The sequence below is a fragment of the Notothenia rossii genome (genome assembly GCF_949606895.1).
Source record: "Notothenia rossii genome assembly, chromosome: 3".
Lineage (NCBI taxonomy): Eukaryota > Metazoa > Chordata > Actinopteri > Perciformes > Nototheniidae > Notothenia > Notothenia rossii.
In genome coordinates this window covers 8,920,738-8,946,221 of record NC_136901.1, presented here as the reverse complement: position 1 = coordinate 8,946,221, position 25,484 = coordinate 8,920,738, and the positions used below count along the sequence as shown (strand labels likewise).

General features: G+C 42.3%; 3 protein-coding genes across 6 annotated transcripts in view; all 3 read left to right on the top strand.

Annotated features, from left to right (window-relative positions):
* The window catches only part of LOC307033476 (double-stranded RNA-specific editase 1-like), a 29,907-nt gene extending 26,305 nt beyond the window's left edge, over positions 1–3,602 (top strand). The window contains exons 9-11 of the mRNA XM_079671966.1: positions 397–578; positions 933–1,111; positions 1,644–3,602. Of these exons, the coding sequence (XP_079528092.1) occupies positions 397–578; positions 933–1,111; positions 1,644–1,820 (538 nt within the window). The 3' untranslated portion in view covers positions 1,821–3,602. The remainder of the gene's footprint in view (positions 1–396; positions 579–932; positions 1,112–1,643) is intronic.
* A 5,463-nt stretch (positions 3,603–9,065) lies between these two features.
* Positions 9,066–14,574, top strand: cep70 (centrosomal protein 70). 4 transcript variants are annotated; one of them, XM_079672989.1, is made up of 16 exons: positions 9,066–9,090; positions 10,745–10,844; positions 10,996–11,119; positions 11,770–11,935; positions 12,056–12,231; positions 12,326–12,385; positions 12,473–12,566; positions 12,644–12,732; positions 12,806–12,883; positions 13,052–13,130; positions 13,219–13,356; positions 13,489–13,641; positions 13,730–13,898; positions 13,979–14,087; positions 14,171–14,250; positions 14,432–14,574. In XM_079672989.1, exons 3-16 carry the CDS (start codon positions 11,031–11,033, stop codon positions 14,488–14,490), a joined length of 1,539 nt encoding a protein of 512 aa, XP_079529115.1. In that variant the 5' UTR covers positions 9,066–9,090; positions 10,745–10,844; positions 10,996–11,030; the 3' UTR covers positions 14,491–14,574. The 4 variants fall into 4 exon arrangements, with proteins under 4 accessions (XP_079529115.1, XP_079529114.1, XP_079529113.1 ...); XM_079672988.1 differs by lacking the exon at positions 9,066–9,090 and adding an exon at positions 9,141–9,281; XM_079672987.1 differs by lacking the exon at positions 9,066–9,090 and adding an exon at positions 9,631–9,788.
* Positions 14,575–21,396: 6,822 nt separating this feature from the next.
* LOC307034137 (ankyrin repeat domain-containing protein SOWAHC-like) lies at positions 21,397–24,781 on the top strand. Its single transcript, XM_079672891.1, has one exon. The coding sequence runs from the start codon at positions 21,613–21,615 to the stop codon at positions 23,281–23,283; it is 1,671 nt and encodes a 556-aa protein (XP_079529017.1). The 5' UTR covers positions 21,397–21,612; the 3' UTR covers positions 23,284–24,781.
* The last annotated feature ends 703 nt before the right edge of the window (positions 24,782–25,484 follow it).

The window sequence follows — 25,484 nt, the reverse complement described above, 5'->3', positions numbered from 1 at the left end:
ACGCAGCTGTAGCTTTACCTTGCTGCCCTGCAGACACTCTTGAGGTGTTGAAGGATGTTTTAGAGCAGACCACTACGATCTGATGAGGATGTGCACGTGTGGAGAGGATGAATGATCTCCGTGTCGCGCTGCAATCACTCCAGCTCGGGTCCTCGGGGGCCATCAGCTCGCTGGAGCCTTGATTAGACCACTTGATGAATCGCAACCAAGCCGTTAACAGCTCCTGAAACAGCAACGTAGACATCAGATCATGTAGTAATCTTTAGATCACACCCAGGACGGGTCTACATTCTGTGTTCAGTTATTAAGCTCCGAATATCTGAGCTGTAAAAAGAAACGTGCCTTGCCTTGCCTAAACTTTTGGGACTTACTAATGGGTGTTTGGTCCCCCTCCAGGTGGAACGTGGTGGGGTTCCAAGGCTCTCTGATGAGCTACTTCACGGACGCCATCTACTTCTCCAGCATCATCCTGGGCAGCCTGTATCACGCGGACCACCTCTCCAGAGCCATGTACCAGAGGGTGACGGAGATGGAGGAGCTGCCCCCGTCGTTCAGCCTCAACAAGCCGCTGCTCAGCGGTGAGACACACTCCACCATGATCCCACTCATCTGTCCCCACACATCTGGAGCTCCTTCACTGAGGAGCAGCGAGGGTTTAATGGGAGATCAGGGGGGGTCAGAGCAGAGAAGAGGGGCTCAGGCAGATAGAGTAAAGTATGTTAGGAAGTCAGGAAATTCAGAATATTTTAAGTTTACCAGTCGACAACAACCAATTTAAATTAGGACTGCTCAACATTATTAATAAACTCAAAATGTCCTTTGTGAGCTATGAACTGTGGGGTCAAAATTACGCTATTTGCCTCTGAAATATCTAATGGGAGTATAAAATGATGTAAAAATAGTGAGTTGAATCCATCGACTCTCCCCCCCAGGTATAAGTAACGCGGAGGCTCGTCAGCCGGGGAAAGCTCCGAACTTCAGCGTGAACTGGACGGTGGGGGACCCGGGGCTGGAGGTGATCAACGCCACCACAGGGAAGGACGACCTGAGCAGACCCTCCAGACTCTGTAAGCACGCCCTGTTCGGACGCTGGCAGCGCCTGCACTGCAAGGTAACCCCCCCCCCCGGGACCCCGCTCCCCAAACTCCGCCTCTCTCATTCACACACCTTTATATCAGGACGAGCCACTTATCTGTGACTTCTCCTTCATCTGCTGTATGTTGGATTCTTAGATCCCACCTGCCAAATGAATACTTATAATTGTAAATAATATGTTTTATATGACGCCCCATTGATTCCTATGTTCTGCCACTAGTGTGTGTTAAGTTTCAAAGCTCTTTCTGTGGTTGCTAACAATACAGAATCATTTTACAAATCAGTCCATTTCAGTTTCACCTCTTAGTGCTTTTGTGACTTTTTAATCATTCTTGTTACATATGTTTTATTTTGTGCCCATGATTTATTTAACCATAGTAAAGTAAGAGATCATCACTTGCCTCTTTTTCTAATACGTAAATCAAGTTTCTTATCTGCACTGTCCGTTAGCTGTAAATGTCCTCGCTGCTGGACAACTTAATCCTTTTCTGATTCTGATGTAGTTTGATGATTCTCACAGCGAACGTGTGTTCTTTGTGTGTATGCAGCTGTCCTCCACGCTGCGGATCAGCGCGCCGCGGCCCGTCAGCTACAGCGACGCCAAGCTGGCGGCGGTGGAGTACCACGATGCCAAGCAGTCGCTCTTCAAAGCCTTCCACAAGGCGGGCCTGGGCGCCTGGGTGAAGAAACCCATCGAGCAGGACCTGTTCTCTCTCAACACTTGAGACAGGAAACAGACTGCTGCTTCACTTCCTGTACGGGGAATCCGCCGTGTGCGTCCTCATGGACTGGCCTGAAGCTCTATAGCTCCTCCCTCTGCCAGCACAAATTTATGCAACTTTAAATATGTAAAAACAAACATTGGGAATGGAAACTCTTTAGCACTTGTTTGTATTAAAATAGGGATTTATTTCTTTTGCATGTGTGATTATACCAAATTGATTCAGTAGAAGGTTTGTCATCGTGTGTCTGTGTTGTGATACGTTGGAAAGGTCCTCCTAAGGGTTTTTTCTGCTTTGCTGCAGTTCTTACAAACATATTTCCATTCTTCTCAGAAGTCTAGAATGACAGGAAATACTTTAAAATGCGATTCTACAGATCCCCAACATGTGGAGTCCCAATCCTGCAACATTAGGAAGGCATGCATGTGAATGTGTCTGTGAAATAACACACAGCTTCCTGTTTTAAAGGCTTTTTCAACAGCTACATTTGGTCTAGGTGTACCTGATGGGAGCCAAGGGGAAAACACCATGTTTGTATGTAATGTATTAAAAGGAGCATTGTGTTATTTCTCCTTTAAAAGTTACACAGTGTCATTTTAAAAGTGACGGCACTATAAGGATGGATTAAAGTGGAATCATAATACATTAGTTTTTTAAGGTCATATACCTTCACTTTTTTCACAATACAAAAAAATATCAGGTCATTTTGATTTGGTTTGCAGTAAAAACACGAGGTATCCATCGAGTTTAAAACACATATTTAAATAGTAACCCAGCACATTAAACGGAACAAACATGAACAATCAAATAAATAAACAATAAATGAATAGGTGTTGCTTTCACAGCATCTACGTGTCAAGGAACATCAATTAACAAGTGATAACATATATTTTTATATTACTTCACTCTGTAGAAATTGAGAATAGATATGTGTCATTTAAGCTCTCTGAAACGGTGTCACAACTTTCTCTGGACTGTTTAGTTGTTCCTATGTGATGTCATGATGCATTTGAGTACGATTAGCCTCTTTCACATCCGACAAACCAATTAAACTCTCTAGTCGTGTTGCACTAGATCAGGGTCATGACCCTTATGCAATGAAACTCAACAGCAGTGATGGTCCATATGCAGCGATGCAGGAGTGATGTCACTGTCACCACCAGTAAAAGCTCACCAAAGATGTCAGCAGATGACACTTTTTTTATTTTCTCTCTTGTTTTACACTCATTCAGATGTAATTTTTTATTCCTGTGATCTGCCTCTATGTGGTGTTGATGTGTGATGTTCAACTCTTTCAAACCAAACAGACCTGTGTCCTCCAAAGCACCAAAATGATCTCTACTCCATGTCCTGATCTAGCTTGTATTTAGAACTGTGTTTTTAATGTTGTAAATTCCTTTTTCTGTCATTTTTATTTGCTGTTAATCTCCTCCAAACACACACAGGGCATACTTAACCAGTTGTTTTCTTTTTAAATCTTCCTGCTTCTATGTATTGCTGAAAATGTGTCTGACCTTTGAGCATGTGCAGACCTGTTCCTGGCTCCAGATTGGGCCCTCTGGGTTTTTAGAAGGGTTTCCAAAGGGAGAAACTGTTATTTTTCTCCATTGCCTGTGAGGTGGAGTGAACAGTGCACATGTTGGTGCTGGGTGAGCCTCACTACTTTACATGAACAGATGTGGGGCCTGATGCATGAGCTCCGCCTGTAAAGCATGAGAACTATGAATATAAATATGTAGAGTCAAGTCACTGAGCTAGAGATTTAATAAAATGCTGTTACAGTCATGTGGATGGTTGTCTGCTTTTAATTGAGGCCGCTGCTTTGGAACCAAAAGGTTTCCAGTTCAAGTCCCAATCTAGGTGTGGTGGTACTTGGAGTTACCTAAAATGTTGAGGTACTTTACTTGAGTATTTCCATTTATATTCTACTCCAGTACATTTCAAAGGGAGATAACACAATGCACAATAATTCGTTTTTATACTTTAAAGTAAGATTTTGAATGCAGAACCTTTACTTGTAATTATTTGACAATAATATATTGGTACTTTTACTTAAGTAAGCATCTGAATACTTCTTTCACCTCGCATTATGACATTATCAGTGCTATTTTATTTATTCGCGCAATTTATCAATACAATACACCTACAGCAAATATAATACAACCCACTCAAGAGCCAGAAATATGAAGCAAAGAAAAAAAAAAAGCATGCATCAACTTTCTGCTGCATTGTGTGACAGTGAAGGTTCAGAATGATGGCGTTTAGTTACATCTTGCTGCCTTGCTTTTGTTGTTGTTTCGTTGTCTATCTTAAGCTTTTTTTGAGCGCCATCTCCACAGACGCCTGTTAGTGTGTCCTATCAGCCTGCAGCACCTGTGCAACATGACAGAGGAAGATAATCTGTGTGTGGATTACCTGTCTTCTGCAGCACCAGGGAACAGACCCCTGCAAAAACATGCCTTGCTATATTGACCGTTTTTTGAGATGTGTTTTTGCCAAAATGTCTGGCTCCATTCCTCATCCTATAGGCCACTAACAAGAGCAAAGTTCGGAACAGGCAGTGGTATTTGAGCTGCAAATGAGAGAAAATATAAGCTGCTTCAAGGTGAAGTGGGATTAGTGAAAACAGCTCTTCATACTTCTCCACCTTCCCCAATTTATCTGCAAATTACGTTCCCTGGCTAAGCCTCTGACAGGGGCCACGTAGAACAGGCCCTATCCTCGACACACTTTAATACTTGGGAAGTCATTTCTTAGCAATTCCGTTCTGCTCTGATGATTCCAGTTTTTGCTGGCTAAGAGCTAATATCCAAAATTAAAATCAAGTGAATTAAAGTGCCCATTGGTAGTTGGTTTAACTCAGCAGATTAGATTTGCACTACTTTCTGAAAAAGACCCCAGTAGACTATCATCTTGAAGCTGAAGAAGCACATTTGGAGCAGAGCCGGGGTGTCTCGTCCCCCTCCATCAAACTCTGTGGCTGGGTGGTCCCTCCATTAGGACATCTTCTCATTTGTCGCGGCTCGTTTCCCTGGCGATCAAACCCCATTAGCCACTTAATGGGCCTCTGCACGAACTTAATGTACATACAGTAACGCAGCACTCAGCAGACAAGCAGAAACTAATCCCACCACCTTCTTTTTGAGTCAAATCAGTGCAATGCTCTCAGCTGCTGAATACCAAAGTAGGATATTGAAGCTTCCTTGAATGCACTTCTGGCTTATTTCCAAGTATATATTATGGTGATATTATGACTCGGAGATGATTTTCTTCCACTTTTGTAATTGTCGCCCTACATGCTGTCTGACATTCGTCTTCCCTGGACGTGAGGTTTCGCTGTGGAGCACCTACTGTACCTGGCCCTAATGTACCAGAGTCTCGTTTTCACGGATCCAGATAGGAAAGGTCACCAGCGTCTGTTCCTGAATAGAGGCAGCGAGAGCCTGGCTACTCACTGTGTCTCCACATAAATCAACTCCACTGAGCAGAACATTTAAATGGAAATGTAGGCCTTGATGGAGCCGAGGGTCCCATTGACCTGTGCTGTATGATTTATGGCGAGTGATTACGTCACCTCCATTCTACCTGGACGACTGAGTTCATCCCAGGGCCAGGCTCCAACTCATGCTGCAAAAACAACATCACTTAATTGGACTATTTATTACCTGAATGTAAAAATATTGATGTACATGGACTATTGTGTCATCATACTGTGTGATGAATATGGTTTAATTATACTTTAGTTTCTCAACCTTTAAGCTACAAATCAAAATCACTCCCTCCTTTAAATAGATGTTGCATATGTGCACATTAATGAGGATGAACTGTTTGAACAATACAGGGAGAAGGCAGTAAGATTTAAATACTGTTGAGATATTTATAGGTGTTGCATTGTGCAGACGCGCTGACTGCCATCCTGTGGTAACTGGTGTTTAGTGCAGCTGTATTCATTCTGAGAATACGAAATCATTTTTATTGAATAACCATGTACTTGGTATCAAAATTAATGTGATTTTCTTTCAATATGGCTAAGCAGTTCAGGGTTATCATTATATCTTTGTACTATACTGAATAAAAGACTTGTGTACATTATCAGTGCCTTAGAAAGAGGAAGGCTTTTCAGGTAAAAGCTTTTTGGCAGTTGGTACCACACGATTGATTGATTGATTGATTGATTGATTGATTGATTGATTGGAAACGTTATTAACAGATTGCAGAATGGGTACAATATAGTACAGTTCAATACCCACAATTGTTAAGAGGATGCAGACCAGAGAAAGACTTTCGTCTTGTTTACATCCGGGTCCCCCATTTTGATTCATCATAACATATATGACATACATGACATACACAGATAGATTTCATTTTCATTTTAGATTCATTTTCAATTCATCATAACATATATGACATACAAATAGACAGTACTGTTACATCTAGACATTTATGACATACCAGATCTACAAATATACAGTACTGTTTGTGAGTACAAAAAGAGTCTAAAAAGAGAGTCTAAAAAGAGAGTATATACATTGGGGGGGGGAAACTGTATATTGTAGGGGGTTAGGTTTGGACATTTACAGGGGCCCGTTTCAAATTGCAGTCTCCCGTAGGTGCTTTTTTAGAGAGGTTTTGAAGGTGGGTAGTGATTCACATTCCTTTACAGCTGTGGGTAGGGCGTTCCACATTGTTGTGGCATAATTGCGAAACGTGTTTCGTCCCTTGTTTGAGCCAAATCTGGGTTTAACATGATTTGTGGAGTTCCCTCTGGTGTTGTCGTCGTGGTATTCACTGACCTTTGGGAAGTATTTTGACATGTACATGGGTACCTTAGTGGTGTAGTGTGTCTTGTAGACCAGGCCCATTGCAAGTTGCTGTACTCTGTCGTCAACTCTAAGCCATCCTTGTCAAAGTGGGCAGGGGTGAGGTGGGTTCTAGCAGTAAGGTCAAGCAGTAGTCTGACCAGTTTGTTTTGTGATGTTTGTAATTTTGTTTTTAGTGCCTTTGAGGTGCTTTGGTACCATGAGGTGCAAGCATAGTCGTAGTACCCTTGAATGAGCGCTCCTGCCAGAGTCTTCATGGTATTCTTGTTTATCAGAGAGGAGATCCGGTGTTACAGTATAAGTTGAGTCATGACAACTGGCGACATTCTATTATTTTCGTCATCGGAATCCGGGGCGTGTACATTGAGGACCCATTGTTGACTTACCAGGAAAGAAACATCGTTTGTCGTTTACGTTCATCTTTTGCTATATCTGCCTTCCTAAGATCCATTTGCTGCACATTCAGTACTCGTATGTGAGGTTGTGGGGCAGAGGCCGATATCGTGACGCTTACAGGGAGGTATCGAACATTTCAAAGTAGGTTACTGTGTGGATGCCTGTTCAAAACATTGCAAACTTCAATAAATCATTTAAATTATATATTTGTGTCCGACTTTCATTTGTTCATCGTTCTTAATGTGATGTATAGTAGCTTTGATAGCTGTCCATACCTTCAGACAGCCTAAAAGTAAAACACAAGTTGTTTATTCACAGCCTGAACGCTCATCGAGATGACTGGATCAGTCATGACAACTTGTGATCAGCTCCGATTAAATTGTGATATCAATTCTGTAGCTAACCTCCAGGGATCACGTTTATTTTATGAAATACCTGTATCCCTCTCATCACAACAAGACTCTACACTGTGCAGGAAAAACAATTACATACATGAAAATAACCTTGATGCATGGGAATTAAACACACAAACTATCTTCCGTGGCTATATTGATATGTCACAGTAACGGTAAACCACAGAAAAATAAGTCCAGCGGGGCACAAGTTGAATACATATAATACGGTAGTTCTATTATGCCTTTAAGCCTATACGTTTAACCCATAAGAACCCGGACCCATTTCTACTTTTGGGGAAATTAAGGGGAACGTCATTTAGACTAAATAGACACATTTCTGACAAGTAACCCCCCCTAGTGTCAAATATCTGGGCTTTAATGGTAAAGTAACTCTTATTTATAACTTAATTAACAAGGATGATGTTTTGGTTAGCATTTGTTTGAACATACTATGAATTGAAGAATAAAGCATATGTTAACTAAATATAATTGAATCAGCTAAATTAACTGACCAGACCATACTCATATTTCTAATTGTGCATATATGTCACTCCGGGTTTACTGTGAATGTTTAGGGTTAAAGTCCCGATGTGACACCATGTGTCACAGCAATATTTATGGCATTTGTTATATCAATTTCATCAAGAAATGTTTCCACAACAGGTTAAATGTAATCAGAATCAGAATACCTTTATTCGTCCCACAGAGGGGAAATGTACATTTGTTACAGCAGAAAAGAGCCGAAGACAGCTTAATGTTTAACAAATGACATGTCATGTAAGCATTTTTATTCTTAAATGGCTTGAATATTAACTTTAGCAACAAAAAACCCTTCCAAATCTAGCTAGTTCTGTCACATGTTTTAGCCTGACACATGGACATCTTGGACATGTTGTTATGGGAAGACAAAAGCAAATGACAAGGACCATGACCCCAGACTGTTCAGTGTGTGTCACTTAGGGACTTCATGAGATAGAAAAATCTCATGAGGAATCTGTATAAGGAACTTCCCAGAACCTTTAAATTTCATGTGACACCCGTGTCTAAGCAATTCTGTCTGCCTTCCGTGTTCCTTTTGTTATTTACTTCCTCTCTGCCTTCTTCTGATGATTTATCTGTTAGTTTGTGTGTTTAATTCCCATGCATCAAGATTATTTTCATGTATGTAATTGTTTTTCCTGCACAGTGTAGAGTCGTGTTGTGATGAGAGGGATACAGGTATTTCATAAAACAAACGTGATCCCTGGAGGTTAGCTACAGAATTGATATCACAATTTAATCGGAGCTGATCACAAGTTTCATGACTGATCCAGTCATCTCGATGAGCGTTCGGGCTGTGAATAAACAACTTGTGTTTTACTTTTAGGCTGTCTGAAGGTATGGACAGCTATCAAAGCTACTATACATCACATTAAGAACGATGAACAAATGAAAGTCGGACACAAATATATAATTTAAATGATTTATTGAAGTTTGCAATGTTTTGAACAGGCATCCACACAGTCACCTACTTTGTAATGTTCGATACCTCCCTGTAAGCGTCACGATATCGGACTCTCACCCACAACCTCACATACGAGTACTGAATGTGCAGCAAAGTGATCTTAGGAAGGCAGATATAGCAAAAGATGAACGTAAACGACAAACGATGTTTCTTTCCTGGTAAGTCAACAATGGGTCCTCAATGTACACGCCCCGGATTCCTATGACGAAAATAATAGAATGTCGCCAGTTGTCATGACTCAACTTATACTGTAACACCGGTACAAGAGTCTAGTTCGTTGGTTGACTTTTTTGATTACATTGGATGCCATTCTGTCACAGGAGAGATTTGCCTCTAGTATGGAACCTAGGTATGTAATTTCATCTTCCATTGTGACAATATTGTCACCCACTGTAACTGAGAAGCCGTCGGTCTTGCTGAGTTTGTTTTTTGAACCGAAGAGAATGGACTTTGTTTTACCCAGGTGTAATGACAGTTTGTTATCGGCGAGCCAGGTGCAGATTATGCCGAGTTCCGAGCTGAGGGTTTTTTCAACATGCAACCTCCCCCTGTCAGAGACCAGCAGGGCTGAGTCGTCCGCGAACAGGTACAAGTTGCAGTCACAAGCTGACAACATCTCATTCGCATAAATTAGGAACAGTAACGCTGATTGGTGAAGGACTTAAACGGCCACATCCCATTGGTTAAGCACGATGACGTCAGCGCGCAATTGTTTGAATCACGGAAGAGCCACACATGAAACGTAAATGCCTGACATAAACAGTGAAGTTACGCTTATTAGTTCACAAACATTGACTGTATAAAGGTGCAAAACTATCGGACAACTCTGCAGCTGGTAACGGCGACACCAACAATGGTAATAAATAATAATTAATGTTGTATTTTCATTCATAAAGACCTCTTTCAGGACCAGACACCGCTAATATGAAGTGGTACCTTGTTAGCTACAGCCAGAAGCTAACTTAGCTAACTAAACTAATAAAGGACGTAAAAAGTAAAGTAATAAAGGGTCATTATATACTAATATTGTTAGACCTTATTATAGGAACTGCATATTAACGTAAGCTATCTGCTGGTTCTTCAGTTCTGTTTGTTTTTGTCGGTTTAAACCCATGGAAAGGTACTCAGATCTAAGTAGTAATAAAAATACTATGTTACAATTAGAATTCCTGCTTTCAGAAAAGTACAAAAGTAATGGAATCCTAATGGCCTATTTCAGAATATTGCAGATTAAATAACTTAATTATTTATGCATTAATGTCTCACAACTGGGAAAGGTTGAGCAAATGAAATATAAAACAACAGCAGGATATGTTAACCTATATTTTTAGGTTACCATATAATTTTGATATCTTAGTTTATTACATTTTGCATTTGCTAATAATGTGAATCTTTAACGTAAATAAAGCTGTCAAAAAGTGCATCATTGGCTTCCAAGATGGAGTGGAGTAGGGGTATAAATGTGCATAAATTGAAAATACTCAGGTTAAATGAAATAGTAAAGTACAGTACTTGAGTAAATGTACTTTATAGCATTCCTCCACTGCTGAAGAGGCGTGTGTGTGGAGGCGTGGATCGCCTTTCATTACTGCATGTAGTTCAGCCCTCCAGCTGGAAGACCTGCAGACACTTTGAGCTGTTTCTGCAGTGTAAGACATGGAAAGCAGGGGAGCTACTTTGCTGCCAACAAGAAATAAGACATATGTTTATCTGTGGACTTCCAGGCAGTTTCAGGTAGAGCTCAGACGCCATCAACAGCCTCACATTGCTCTGTAATGTTTGTTTGTACATTGTGTTGTGTGTGTGTTTCAGGAGGAGCAGGCAGAATGGGATGGGGTGAATAAACTTCTGCAGCATCACGGTTTTAAGCCTGTGTATTTTGCAGATCCTGTAGAGAATAAGAATATTTCTGGTAAGAGGCAATAGCTCCCATCTCTTGTCAACATTTCTGAGTTTACATAAATGTATTGGATTTAATTAGTCTATAAGAGAGATTTGCAGATACCTTTTTCTTTTGGAATAGACAATATTTATATGTTGTGTGAATCTTCATGTGTCTTTAGATCTGATTCTGCTGGACAAGAAGTCTGCTGGTGAGATGAGGATGACTATGAGGACGATGCTCACAGACTCGGACAGAAGACAGGCTCTAATCCACGAGCTCATCAAGTCCAACAACGAACTCAAGTTAGTCAAACTACCAACCAATTCATCCTGAAATGTAGAGGTTTATCCCAAGAGAGAAGCATTATTTGAAGTACCAGTTTGACATCAAATAAGATATTTGTAGTCAAACAGGAATCCGTTTATTAGCTGCATAAGGTTAAATATGAAAATATCATTATATAAAATAGCATCATCCTCCTGGAATGTATGGAATTAATGAGACTGATCTGAAGCAGCTGAGGGTCTTTCAGTGTACATGCCTGCAGTAGATGTTACTGATGGTGTCCGTATCTACTTAATAATGCATAAGCAGTGTGGACCACCTGTCTTCCTGCTATCTCATCTCATCAGAGGAGTTGGACAGAGATACAGCTCAGTGCAGGTATGAACACTCAGTGGGGGGGGGGGGGGGGGCTGTAGGCCAGGTGGCTGGTGGGCAGAGGGAGAGCAGCTGACAGGAACACTGCTCTTATTTCTCCACAACACTTCCAGGGCAAGCAATCATTTGAATAAATGTACCGTATGCTATGTCAGAATGCTTTTTGTCAACATCAGACATCGGCCAATCGGCTCGCTGATCACTGAAGCTAATGTACTTACAGCGTCTTGTTTTTTAGAATGTAAAAATGCACTTGTTTGATTGTTAGAGTGAATCTTGTGTATGTGTGTAGAGAGGAGGTTCAGGAGCACATGAGGGGGGCCGCTCAGCAGTCTCAGAGGGCCACAGAGCTGGAGGGGCTGCTGGACGTGGTGAGGACCAGGGTCCAGGACCTGGAGGACCGCTGCCTCAGCAAGGCCGTCCAGCAGCACAGCCACACTAAGCAGCAGCAGCAGCAGGTAGGTCCACAACACACAATGATGACAGACATATATGAAAATAAACTAATAAATGGTGAATATTATCAATTATTAGCTTCAGTCAGAAAAACATGGTCTGAGAGAGAGATGTTTGTGTAGAAACTGTGTCAGGTTCTGGAGCAGAAGCTATCCAAGCAGAGGGAGGAAGCAACCGACCTTCAGAGGAAACTCTATTTCACCGTCAAAGAAGAAGAGCGACGCTCGGCCCGACAGATCCAGACCTTCCAACACATCTGTAACAAAGTCAGCCAGCAGAACTCCCCCGCAGACCAGCAGTGAGAGCCTGACACACGCACAATAGCTTTAAAAAAAAAATGTAATTCATTGAAATGAGATGTGATGAGTTGCTCCTGGTTCTTCTCTCTGTAGGGTGTTGGATGTGATTGACTTCTATGAAACCAAAATGAGTCAGCTGATGGATGAGCTCAGGTAACATCCCCCCCCAAAATCTGACCCTTTTATTACAAAATACTTTAGTACATGGACAACAAGACACACTAACGTTCTTTCCCCCAGATCTGTGAAAGGACAAGGTTCTCAAGTGGCTCATCAGACAGGATTCAAGAAGACATTGAGCAATGTGACTCCATCTTTCAAAACTATTCTCAAGGTAGCCTCACAAATGTGTGTTCCTTTTCATACCCTCTCACTTAAAGCAGTACTTGATGCTCTTGCATTTCTTCCAAGGCATACCATGAGCAGCAGAAGGGAAGCCAACGTGAAATAGAAGAGCTAAAGAAAGAGGTTGAGCGCCTGAAGAGAGAGTTGGATACCAGGTGTGTGTTCATTAAGTCTCCAGCAGAAGTGCTTTGATATGAGTAATCCCACTGACGGTGTTCCTCTGTGTAGGCCCACACTCAAAGAGGTGAAGTTCTACAAACACAAGCTCCGCCGGTTGGAGGGCTCAATCAAACACAATAACCAAAGGTAGGAACTCTAAGGAAAGTCCCGTAAGGCACCGCTCCGATTGGCTGTTTCAAAAAGCAATATCCATCTCTGTTTCGTAGCAACACCTTTCTTGTAACTGAACCCCTTCAGTAAACCATATGTAAGCCTCAGTATCCAGTATTTGATCCATTTATTCCATCTGTTCAGTTCTCCTAAAGAAGACATCCCTTCAGATATCAGTGAGAACATCAATGACCAGGGCAATTTAAGTGCCTACTATCACCATGTAAGCATACTGTTGTCTGTTTTTCTTTCTGTTGTTCACTCCTCCTAACAAAACACAACTAATGGTGATTTTCTTTCCTCACTACCAGCTGTTACACGATATTAAATCATTGGTGTCTGATCCAAACGCGCCTCTACGCCTGCACAGAACCAAACCATCCTCTGTTGAGTTTCACACCATCCTGCCCACACTGGAGGGGTGGGCCCAGCAGCTCAACCTGCTGAAGGTAAACTCCACCTGCCCACCACTGTAGGACTCACCTTCACCTGATGTTTGACCCCTGCGCGTTGCATAATCCTTCTGTGTTCAAAAAGCACAAGTCTACCATGCTTTTTAAATTACTCTCATTTGTTGGTAGGATCTACAAAGGGGATTAAATAAACTGAGTGTCAGACTGATGCCCTGGCAGCCCTCTGATGGGGGCCATGCTGCTTCAGAAGTGGTGAAGATGGAGGACATGATGCTGCTGGTGGACACCATGCTGGAAAACACCGCGACTGATGATGAGAAGGTACACCACTGCAAGACTTGTATACTACCTACTCAAAATAAAGCTTGTCTCTCATTGGGTGTCTTTGTGGTGCTGTTTGTCCTGCCAGGTGCTCAGGAGCCCCACCCGCTTCACCCTGGGCTCCATGCTGTCTCACTTCCAGAAGCTGTTTGACGTGGGCTCGCTGAGCGGAGTGTACCCGCGTATGAACGAGGTGTACAGTCGGCTGGGAGAGGCCACCAACACCATGAGGAACCTGCGAGACGTCCTGCAGCTAGGTGGGCCTCAGCTGGACTCCAAGCTTCATATATTCCTCTCTGATACAATGGAGTTAAATAGTGTTTCCTTTCCCTCTCAGACAGCAGGGTTCCTCCTGCAGAGGTGGTAAACCGCGTGGCCTCGCTGGTGTCCTCCGCTGAGCACACAGCCGGACTCCATGATGTCCTAGGAGACGCTGACATTGACAGGTTCATACATTTGGAATATGAGCTGCATTTTAAGGCCAGGTGTGTACAAGGTGAAAGTAACCCAAGATGCTTTTGTTTTACAGTATCATCGTGAAAGTGAAGCAGCATGAGGAGTTCTTCCCTGCGTTCCATGACCTCATTCTGGACATTTTACACACTCTAGGTAATATAACACAATGCAACGCGTATTCCACATTAATACAGAGAAAATATTCCAGCAAAGAGAAAAATAAATAAGCATCAAACAATTTTGACCACTACTTATCAAAACTCATTTGTTATATAAATACATACAAAATAAAAACCTTGTGATAGCTTCAATTTAGTGTGTGTGTGTATTTCAGGAGTGAGACACTTGGACGACATCCTTCCAGCTCTGAGGTCTCTGAAACACAAAGACTGACGCTCTGACTGCTGTGGTTTGTGCGTAATGCTTGTGATGTGTGATTTTTGTTTTTAATTAAATTAAATATTTTGTAAAAAATGACAGTGAAATATGGATTATTTATTTATCTACTGCACCAGCAATAAATTAGAAAAAAGTATTTTGAAATGCATTGCCTGGAACATCTCCAGTAGATGGCAGCAGTAGATGGAGTGCTAAGCAGATCATTGCTGATTACATGGTCGATTTTACATAAATGCAAAAAAGACACAGGTTACCCTCAATTTCTTTGATTTTTGACGCAAGTTGAAATAATATATTTAAGCTTTTAAGTACTAGAACTGTCAAATAAAAGCATTTATATAAACATAAGAAGTTAAAGTAAGTATGCAATGAACTAATACATACATTTATCTTAACATTAGAAATTAAGGTAAAAATATGCACCCTGTACAACTATATCAGAAGTGATTGATCCACAGCAAGCTGACCCATCACTGTGCATTGCTCTATGTTTTGACATGATTTTAAAACAAGGTACCTGCCCTGAGCATAGGCCCACTATAGTTCTTTCAGACTAAATGTTGAACTCTGCAGCAGCAAAGGTGTCTGGGCACGTCAATACATTCTTGCACACACTCAGAACTTGTTCATCCTGATTAATTAGGATTTCTTACAATAATTGAGTTCTGTGTGTTATATCTGTTGGATCAGAAGCTGAGATAAGGCTCATCTTTATGCTGAACTTAAACATAATCACAATGTCCAGAAAATAATTGTATATAATCTATGTATTTTTGCTATTTGTTTGTGTTCGACAGTCAAGTGTTGGTTCACTGAGCTTTGACTGTTATCCTTTCAGTTATTTAAAGATACTATTATATATAGGAGCTGCTTATTTTAAAGCCACCAGCAGCTGTACTTTAAATTATTTCTTTCATGTCCATGTATTTAAAACATTTTGAACCAATTGATGGTATGCAGAGTAAAACCACAGTTTTGACACAACTCTGAAAATATGTCTGGAAGATGCAAAACCGGAAATGTCTTCTTAAATATCGAAGAATAATCTGATAGAAAATGTAAACATTATTCCAACTATAGTTGACCGTTTGATGATTCTTTCTGAACGACCTGTTCCAACAGACTCGAAAATGATTGGAAGAGGAAAGGAAGGAGGTGAAAAGAAAAACTAAAAAAAAAGATATATAAGAAAATGTCTCTTTCTGGAAGCGTGCCATCTTTTGCTTCAAAATTTGGACAGTTTTGGGTTCGCCAGAACTTCACAGGCTCAGGAGAACCCCCAAGTCGTGAATATGTTGGAGAATCACTATTATTTGATACCTGCAGGATCAATACAAATGATGTGTATTCCTTCATTGCACTGCCAAACAGAAAGGAGTTTGAACTTTGCTTTCTGCTAGAAGCTCCTCTGAGATGTTTCTTTGATGTTCTCGCAACTAAAACCTCAGATCCCAAGTGGAAAGACTGGACTTTCTAATTTTCCATTCAGATAGATATCTCAAACATCATTGTTAAATTCTCGACTGGTCGTATTCCAGACCATGATGTTGAGACCTATTTGAAGAGATATGGAGATATAATCAGCAAATACAAACCGATACATTTGGGATATGGTATGGAGTGAGAAAATACAAAATTAAGATGAACAGAAACAGTGATGGTGAGATCCAAAATCTCCCAAATTCGATATCTCTCGGCCCCTATAATGGGAGAATAATTTATCCAGGGCAATCCGTTGCCTGTTTCATCTGCAACTCAGCTGACCATCAGGTCAGAAAATGCACCACAGTGAAATGTTGGAGATGCAATGAACTGGGCCACAAGGCTAAAGATTGCAATTCAGACAGTCTCTGCAACCTGTGTGGAAAGATTGGGCACACCTTCTTCAACTGCCCATCTTCTTATGTAAACAAGGCAAACACCCAGCAGCAGCCTGGTCCTCCTTTAGTCACCCAGCAGCAGCAGCAGCCCCGTCCTGCAGCCCAGCAGCAGCCTGGTCCTCCTTCAGTCACCCAGCAGCAGCAGCCCCGTCCTGCAGCCCAGCAGCAGCCTGGTCCTCCTTCAGTCACCCAGCAGCAGCCTCGCCCTTCAGCCCAGCAGCAGCCTGGTCCTGATCTTTGGGCCCAGCGGCAGCCTGGTCCTCGTCCTTCAACCCAGCAGCAGCCTGGTCCTCATCCTGCAGCCCAGCAGCAGCCTGGTCCTGATCCTTCAGCCCAGCACCAGCCTGGTCCTCGTCCTTCAGCCCAGCAGCAGCCTGGTCCTCGTCCTTCAACCCAGCAGCAGCCTGGTCCTCGTCCTTCAGCCCAGCACCAGCCTGGTCCTCGTCCTTCAGCTTAGCAGCAGCCTGGTCCTCGCCCTTCAGCCCAGCAGTAGCCTGGTCCTCATCCTGCAGCCCAGCAGCAGCCTGGTCCTGATCCTTCAGCCCAGCACCAGCCTGGTCCTCGTCCTTCAGCCCAGCAGCAGCCTGGTCCTGATCTTTGGGCCCAGCGGCAGCCTGGTCCTCGTCCTTCAACCCAGCAGCAGCCTGGTCCTCATCCTGCAGCCCAGCAGCAGCCTGGTCCTGATCCTTCAGCCCAGCACCAGCCTGGTCCTCGTCCTTCAGCCCAGCAGCAGCCTGGTCCTCGTCCTTCAACCCAGCAGCAACCTGGTCTTCGTCCTTCAGCCCAGCAGCAGCCTGGTCCTCGTCCTTCAGCCCAGCACCAGCCTGGTCCTCGTCCTTCAGCTTAGCAGCAGCCTGGTCCTCGTCCTTCAGCCCAGCAGCAGCCTGGTCCTGATCCTTCAGCCCAGCACCAGCCTGGTCCTGGTCCTCGTCCTCGTCCTTCAGTCCAGCAGCAGCCTGATCGTCGTCCTGGTCCTCACCCAGCAGCCCAGCAGCAGCCTGGTCGTCGTCCTGCCAGCAAGGATCTCCCTCTCCCTGAAGATCAACAGCCTTCAATTCCTGAAGACGATTCTCCATCCCAGTCAGGTGAGGGTAGATTAACTATTGATAGTGATATAGAGAGCGAGTACAGCTCTGAGAGTGAGATTGAAGATGAGAAATATTATGAGAGTGTGAGCGAAAGCCCAGGATCTGACTCCAGCCCTGACAGCCTTACAGCTGGTCAGCGAGTCAGCATGCCCCTCTACTCGCCCCCTGAGAACAACTCGGGGTCTTTTTTACCAACTCCGGAATTTCCAGAACCCCCGAGTGAGGCTCAGGGGGAAGCCCCGTCTGAGGTCTCAAAAAAGAGACCTGCAAGTAGAAACTTGAACCAAAATGAAAAACGGGCAAATGTAGATACATCATAGTGGTTCATTTCATAAACCAATATGAGCTTCTTAAATGTCGCTACCTGGAATATACGTGGTGTTCAGTCTAAAGACTTTAGAGAGAGGAAAATTAAATATTTATTAGACACTAGTTATGACTTCCTTTTTACGCAGGAACTTAGACTGAATACCACCAGTGATGTTGAGGATGTGTGTAAACGGTGGCATAAAGGCAAAAGTATTATATCCACTGGAGAGAATAGAGCTGACGGAGGAAGGAAAGCTGTTGAAAGAAATCTGCAGCGATGCAGGCCTGATCGATGTCTGTCGCTCACTGAATCCCACTGGAATGGATTTCACGAGATATGACAAAACAACTAAAGCCCGTATAGACAGGATTTATGTGTCTCTGTAACCAACTACAAAACAATCTTTAGTAACTTTTCGGATCATCTTTTGGTCCAAACGTCATTATCCTCCGGAGCCCCTTCCACTAGAGGCTTCTGGAAACTGAACACACAGTGCCTAAAAAATACTTGTCTCAACAGAACTAAAACTGGAAATAGAAAAAATAATACAATTGAGATGTTTAACAAACTCTGACATCAAATTATGGGAAACATTAAAAATTAGGTTAAGACGTTTTTTCAAATTTTAAATGTAGAGAATTAAATATAGCAAAAAATATTAAATATTAATCATTAATCAAACAATACATTCATTTAAAGCAGATTAAAGTTAAAACTAAAACGGTAGAAGAAAATATATCTAAGTTAAAAACTGAAATTGATCAATTAAACCAGGAATCATTATATAATATTCATACAACATCTGAAATAGATCAGAGAGGCAACTTGGCTCCAGCCATTAAAACTAACCAAAAGCAAATTCAAAGTAAATTCATCAAATGTATAAAAAAACAAGAAGGTTGTATTGTGTATAATGAAAAACAGAAACAAGAAGTGATAAGAGATTTATGTTCTGAAGCATATAAAAAAATAGACATTGAAACGGACTGTGTTAAAACTCTGTTGGGAACAATCCCTCCGTACAACATCCAAGACTTTGATTTCCTTCTCGGTGAGATTAGAAAAGATGAGGTGATCCAGGCGGTGAAAGAGCTGAATGTTGGTAAGAGCCCCGGCCCTGATGGCCTGCCCACTGAGTTTTACCAACTATTATCTGATGATGTTTTGAACTTACTGACCTCTATGTTTAATGAAGGTCTCAGCAGTGGTTGTATGGGGGACTCATTTTATGAAGGAGTCTTGACTCAACTATATAAAAAAAAGATGAAACTGATATAGATAATTACAGACATTTAACTATAATGAATACTGATTATAAGATACTAGCAAAAATAATAATGAATAGATTAACAGATATATTAGATAAAATAATAGATAAGGAGCAAACATGTGCTATAAAAGGTTGCCTTATGTGGGACAACTTATCAATTTTAAGAGAAATTATAAATAAGCCAAAAGAAGAAAAAGGTTTTTTTATTATTGGACTAAAAAAAAGCCTTCGACCTATTTATCCAGAGATTACTTATGGTCGGTGATGAAGGCCTACGGATTTTCTGAAGCCTTCAAAAACATGATTAAGTGTCTGTATATTAAATCTTGTGTCTGTGTAAATGTAAACGGTGTGTTGACTAATGCATGCTAGCCATAAGTCCAAACAATGACAGGTTCATATCAGGGACACCAGTTGGCCATGCGCCCAAAATAACTGCCATCGCCTTTGCAGACGATGTTACTGTTATAATAAAAAACCAACAGGAAATGGATGTTCTAACAAACCACCTAAACCTATATGAATTGGCATCAGGAGCTAAATTAAACCACAGCAAAACTGAAGGTGTTTGGATCGGCACCGACGATGCCAAATGCGACATAAACATTCAAGTGAAAAAATAAATAAAAATACTTGGAATAACTATTTGCTATGCTGAACTCAATTGGGAGAACAAACTAAGTGAAGTCAAAGAACAAGTTAAACACTGGGAGAATGAAAATACAAATTATAAATCAAGAATAAACATAATAAAATCATTCATACTTAGCAAGATCCTTTTTCTAGCAAACATCTTCCCCCCACCAGCCCAAATAATCATGCAATTAAACAAACAGTGTGTCAATTTGGTGTGGGGTACAACAAGGGAGGTTGCTAAACGTAATTTGTTATTTAAAAGTAGGGACTATGGAGGCCTGGGAGCCATAGACCTGGGCATTAAACTAAAAATTACTTTTGTTAAAAACATCTCGGCTGCAATCAATAGGAAAGCACCTTGGGTTGAGGATGGAGAAATGGGATGGAAGAAAAGAAGAGGCAGAGCTAGAAATGGACCCTGTTACAAGTTAGTTTATGGTGACTTCACAACTGAAGTTCAGCATTTAGGGATTGATTGGATCGGACTACCGAATAGAGTAATTTTCAAAATGATAAACGATTTCAAATATGGAGGTGTTATAACATACAAAAACCTAACACCTGACGAAGGTAACGAAGTCTTGAAATTAGTGAAAAGTAAACAGTTATTGGAGAGCATGAGAGACGTGAGGTGGCTGATATCAGTCAACAGACTTGCGGTCAGAGCTGTGGTTTCATGGAGCTGCTATGTGAAAACTAGAACATGCCCCATGATTAACTGTGAGGAGGACAAGACTTTACAGCACCTCCTCATGGACTGCTGCAGAGCCCAGGAGGTGTGGTCGCTCCTACGGGGCATCGGCTTAGAGTTCAATGTAAATTATATCTCAATCATGTATTGTATTCTGGATGAAGGGATGGACAATAAACACAGGGACCTTTTTCAGCTGGTAATTTGTATAACATGTATGAAGATCTGGAAGACAAGGTGCAAGATGATACTAAATCAGACGATCATAAACAGTGGCACCATCGTGAAACAGGTTATCACTGAACTAAGGAGAAGAAAAACCCTGGACAAATCCCAGACTCAGCCATGGGGCGTTTTGAGTCTGTGACCGAACTGAGTCTCATTGGAACATAAACGTGCTCTCTTTATGTTATTTATATATTTATTCATTGTGTGTTATATGTATTATTAATGTAACATTTGTATATCATGTACTGCCCAAATAATATAAAATAAAGTTTTCAAAAAAAAAACAAAGGGGGCAGATTTGAGGTGGAAACCTTGGGATGTATTCAGCCTTTCTTCGCCCCATAATCATAGGATTACCCAGCGTGTAATATTCTTCACAAGCTCTGACATGATCTTGATGAGTCAGGAGCAGGATCACTTGTTCAGTCCTGTTGTGCAACGCAGCAACCACTTTGTTTTCCCATAACAAACAGTACTGTCATTACTCATTCAAAAAACATCGATAACCAGATCTTTCAATCAAGTTTGAACCATAGACTGGTTTGAACCATGGTTTGAACAAACAGTGGTACAGTGCAAAGCTGGAAATCCGACAGACCCACTTAAAAGGGACCAAACAAATAATGTTAGGTTGTATTACTGTTATATCATTTCAAACATATTAAACTTTGAAAGGCTACATAATAATACAAATATGTATTTAGAAGTGTTTAGCAACCGCAACACGAATTACGTTTTAACCACTACATATGAATGGTACGGTGTCAGTAACCCCCCTCTCCCTAAAAGCCAATGGTACAGTCCTGCTCGGTTGCTAGGAGGCGGAGAACGCCAGAACAGTAGAAATAGACCGCAGGGAAAAGCTCCACCTTACTTGTCCCATTATATATGCATGACCTGTCGTCATTAAAGCTTCTACTTTATTCAGTTCTTCCCCGGTGAACATTCGGGTGCTGGACACAATCACAGTATGTTGCTATTAGCGTGATTGAAAGTGTTTTAGTTATTTTACAATGGCTTCCGAGTGCACTCAAGAGACAATTCTGAACTTTCTAAAGCAAAACGGGGGCAAAGTGAAAAACGCCGATTTGATTGCGCATTTTAAAGCCGTATTCCCGGAGGAGCCGGAGAAGAAAGCGGCTGCCCGTCAGACATTTAAAAACAACGTTGACAAGATTGCTTTTGTGAAAAGTGAGAGTGGAGTTAAATATGTCTGCGTGAAGAAGAAGTTTCTCGGTTCGGAGAAGGAGCAGCCGAGTGTTACCGAGGACGAGTCTGTGACGGTAGGCCTAAACACGTTACATCCAGAGGAACTAGTTCACCGTTATTATACCGCAGGTGCACCACACGGCACGCAGGCTCGTGCTGATGACGCGGCGGACTCAGCCCTGCACACACCTGGCTCAGGTTACGGAAATGACAGCCAGGTTAGAGTTCCGCATGTTTTTCCCTCTGAAACTATTCACCCGGATATAACAGCCGACAACAACAACAAGGGTCGAGAGTTTGTTTGTACAGGTGTGGACAACCGCCCAGGTGAGATGGGTAACAGAGGAAGCATCAAAAGAGAGAAGTCCAGGAAGGAGCAGGAGAGAAATGCGCCTCACGTCCCTGAGATATCAGTGATTGAAGCATCGCCTCTCCCGGCAGAGGGGCCTGTGTTCACCCTGCCTGGGCCTGTACACATCGCTCCTCTCAGAGACACTCTGTCCCTGGAGGGCCTGCAGGAGCAGTCTGATGAAGAGGAGGAGGATGAAGGTCAGTCAGACACAAACAGTTTGTCTGGCAGTGAAGGGGAAGTCAGCCCCCAAGGCAGCCGGGAACACTTCATCCAGGTGATGATGAGCAGCTCCCCCCAGGTAAGGCGCAGCATGGTGTTACGCGACTCTGTCTACCTGTCCTCCAGGAGTGATGGGGATTCGGCCTCCCTGGCCTCCTCAGGCATGGACGACGAAAGCAGGACGTCAGTGACCCTTGACCCGCTGGAGCACGAGTGGATGATGTGTTCTTCAGATGCGGAGTGGGGCAGCTTGTCCCAGCTCCTCTCCACGGATCCCAGCCTGGTCCTTAAGAAGGACTTTGTCTCCGGGTTCACCTGCCTGCACTGGGCGGCCAAGCAAGACAAGCCTGAGCTCATAGCACTCATCATCAATTTCGCCAAACAGCACCATGTTCCCATCAGTGTTGATATTCGCTCCAACACAGGCTACACACCACTGCACATCGCTGCCATGCACAACCACATGGAGGTGGTGAAGCTGCTGGTGGGGGCCTACAGTGCAGACGTGGAGATCAGGGACTACAGCGGGAAGAAGGCCTGCCAGTACCTCACTGACAACGTGAGTGTGGACATACGGGACATCATAGGAGCGTACGAGCATTCTGAGTCAACGAACGCAGAGAATAGAGATGGAGGCCACTGGAGGTTCTCCAAGGTTCTCCAGTCCAAGCCCCTCAAACTGCTCACCCCCCACGACGATGACTATGTGGATGGAGAGGGTCGACCCAGACAGAAGGTGGTCCGCAGGAAGTCTTCACTCAGCAGGATGAAGCCCAGGCTGCAGAAGCTGCGCAACAGAGCATCGCAGATCGTCCACAGCACGACGTTCCACGACCCCGAGGAGATGGAGGACTCTGGGAGAAGGTCCTTTAGGTCCAGACCCAAGACAAGTTTCTTTGGCTGAGACCAGGGGGGGCACAGGGAGGCGACAGGTAACGCACACAGTGACAACAGTGGTTTACAGTAACAGACAGAACAGACTACATATACGTTTTGAGCTGGGGTGCAGGGTAAAGCTCATAATTACATACATATGTATTTACTATCAAAATGCAGTAATTTGTATGCAAAATAGTTAAAAATCAATCAAAAACTAGGCTAATAAATGATCAGTTTGCATCAATAGGATGTGAAGTACCTTTTCCCCCTTAATATGATGGAAATACTCTTTGCAGCAACAGTGCACTAAGAACTCCTGTCATCACTGTAGCCTGTATTGATGCACCATAGTGTTAATCAGTGATGGCTGATAACAGATGCTGAAGAGTGCATGGTTTGTGCCTCCAGGTCAGCTGACACTAGAGCCTCCTGACCTTCAGTCTGTTATCTGCAGAATATTTGTGCGTCATCATTACAGAGGCCATTTTAACATACTGTAATCTGTCCTGAGGAGGATTTTTAAAGCATGCCTGTAACTATTTGGACCAAAATAACGTTTAAAACCTCAGCTCTGTGGGCAAAGTAATGTTAATATCCTCTCCCAACATTTAGTCTCCAGTTTGAGGGTAAAAAAAAAAAGTTCCAGTCTTCTGCTGGAAGTACTAAAGCCATCTGTGGAATAATCCTCTACAATCCTTTACAAATGGTTTACTGAGCAGGAATGCACAAGTTGTTTAACACATGTACAGCATGAGGTGGTTTATAGAACCAGACTGGATCAAAGCAGCTTGCACAGCAGCATCAGGTTATCAACATAGGAGTCGTCGGACGAATATCTACCAGTGATGGTGTGTGAGGATGGGAGCTTTCTACATTTGTCAGTGTTTAAACTAAAGAGTGTATTGTTATGTCAGCCACTCCTTTGCCTGTGTAACCACACGTTCAAATCTCTCAACCTTTACAGTGTTTACAGCGAGCGTTTGAACGTGTTGGAGGGATGTTACAGCCTTTAAATAAGGATAAAATAATGAACTGTACAATTAAAATGCTATTAATGTTGCTTCCTGTAAAACCACAATGATCGCTAAATCTGGCTATAACTATATATTCAGTATTTGGTCTGTCAGCGGATTTAAACCCTCCAGGAATATTTGTTGTGTGTATTTAAAAAGTGTAAAATATTGACAGTACGACTCAGCTGCTCACAGTCTCATTGTTATTAAGTTATACGAACAAATCCGGTGTGTGTCTACAGTTAACCTCACATTATTTGTTGTCATCATTCATCTCGGTACTATATCTTATTTTTTACTTAATCAAAATGGCATCTTTAATCTTTTTGTATTCCAGCTTTGCACATTTGTATACAAACAGCTAACAGATTTAATTTGCACATTGTGATCTGTTACAAAGGTTTTACTTTTGAATTACAAAACTACTTGTACTGGTACAATAGGGTCACTTTAATGATGTTTTACTCTGATTTAATAAATAATACTGAACATCAGTGCAAATGTATAAAAGACTGTCTGATTGAATTCTTTTTTGGTTGCAAATGTAAACATATGGATCACTTTTAATGTCACCTAAAATATTCAACCTGCTAGCTTTATAATTAACTTAATTGAAAGCTGCAGAAACAGTTTACTTGGAGAACATTTAGTTAGATCAATATTGTCATAACACTGTTAAATAAATCCAGAATGTGAGTTAACGGCAAACAAACCGTTTTCAGCTCAGCCACTAGATGGCAGTGCAGTAGAGGAGTCCTCGTGCTGCTGCACTTAGTGCCCGTTAATGTTGAATGAAGGCTTTTCATTGTGTCCTAAACTCTCCCACAGGGCACTCAAATCCCAGTGAGCTTTACTTAGTTAATACCATCAAAAACTCCACGTTTGTCTTAAGGGAAATCTGAGCAGGACTGTGAGGAATGATGTAGGCATGGTTTCTCTGGGGGGGGGGGGGGGGTCGTGGAAATGTGCAATAATTGGAGTGAAGTTCTTGGCAGAGTCAGCCAGAGGCAGAGCAGTTCCTCGTAGATGTTTCTAGCGAGAGAGAGAGAAGCTGGGTCGACTCTTGGCTTACAAAGGTTTCCCTGTCATCATGTTTCTGTCTGCTCTCAGGATTAGTCTCTGCACCAAATCCTCTTGGCTGTTATTTCACAAGCAGGCCAACTGCTAAGTGACTGCTTAGCCAAAACTAATACATATATCTATAACCTAAAAT

Bases quoted from the DNA above. Each gene is read 5' to 3' on its own strand.
- LOC307034137 (XM_079672891.1), top strand. From the start codon at position 21,613: ATGGCTTCCGAGTGCACTCAAGAGACAATTCTGAACTTTCTAAAGCAA.
- cep70 (XM_079672987.1), top strand. The intron at 12,232-12,325 runs GTGAGAGCCTGA...TTCTCTCTGTAG, and splicing joins AACTCCCCCGCAGACCAGCA to GGTGTTGGATGTGATTGACT. The intron at 13,357-13,488 runs GTAAACTCCACC...ATTTGTTGGTAG, and splicing joins AGCAGCTCAACCTGCTGAAG to GATCTACAAAGGGGATTAAA.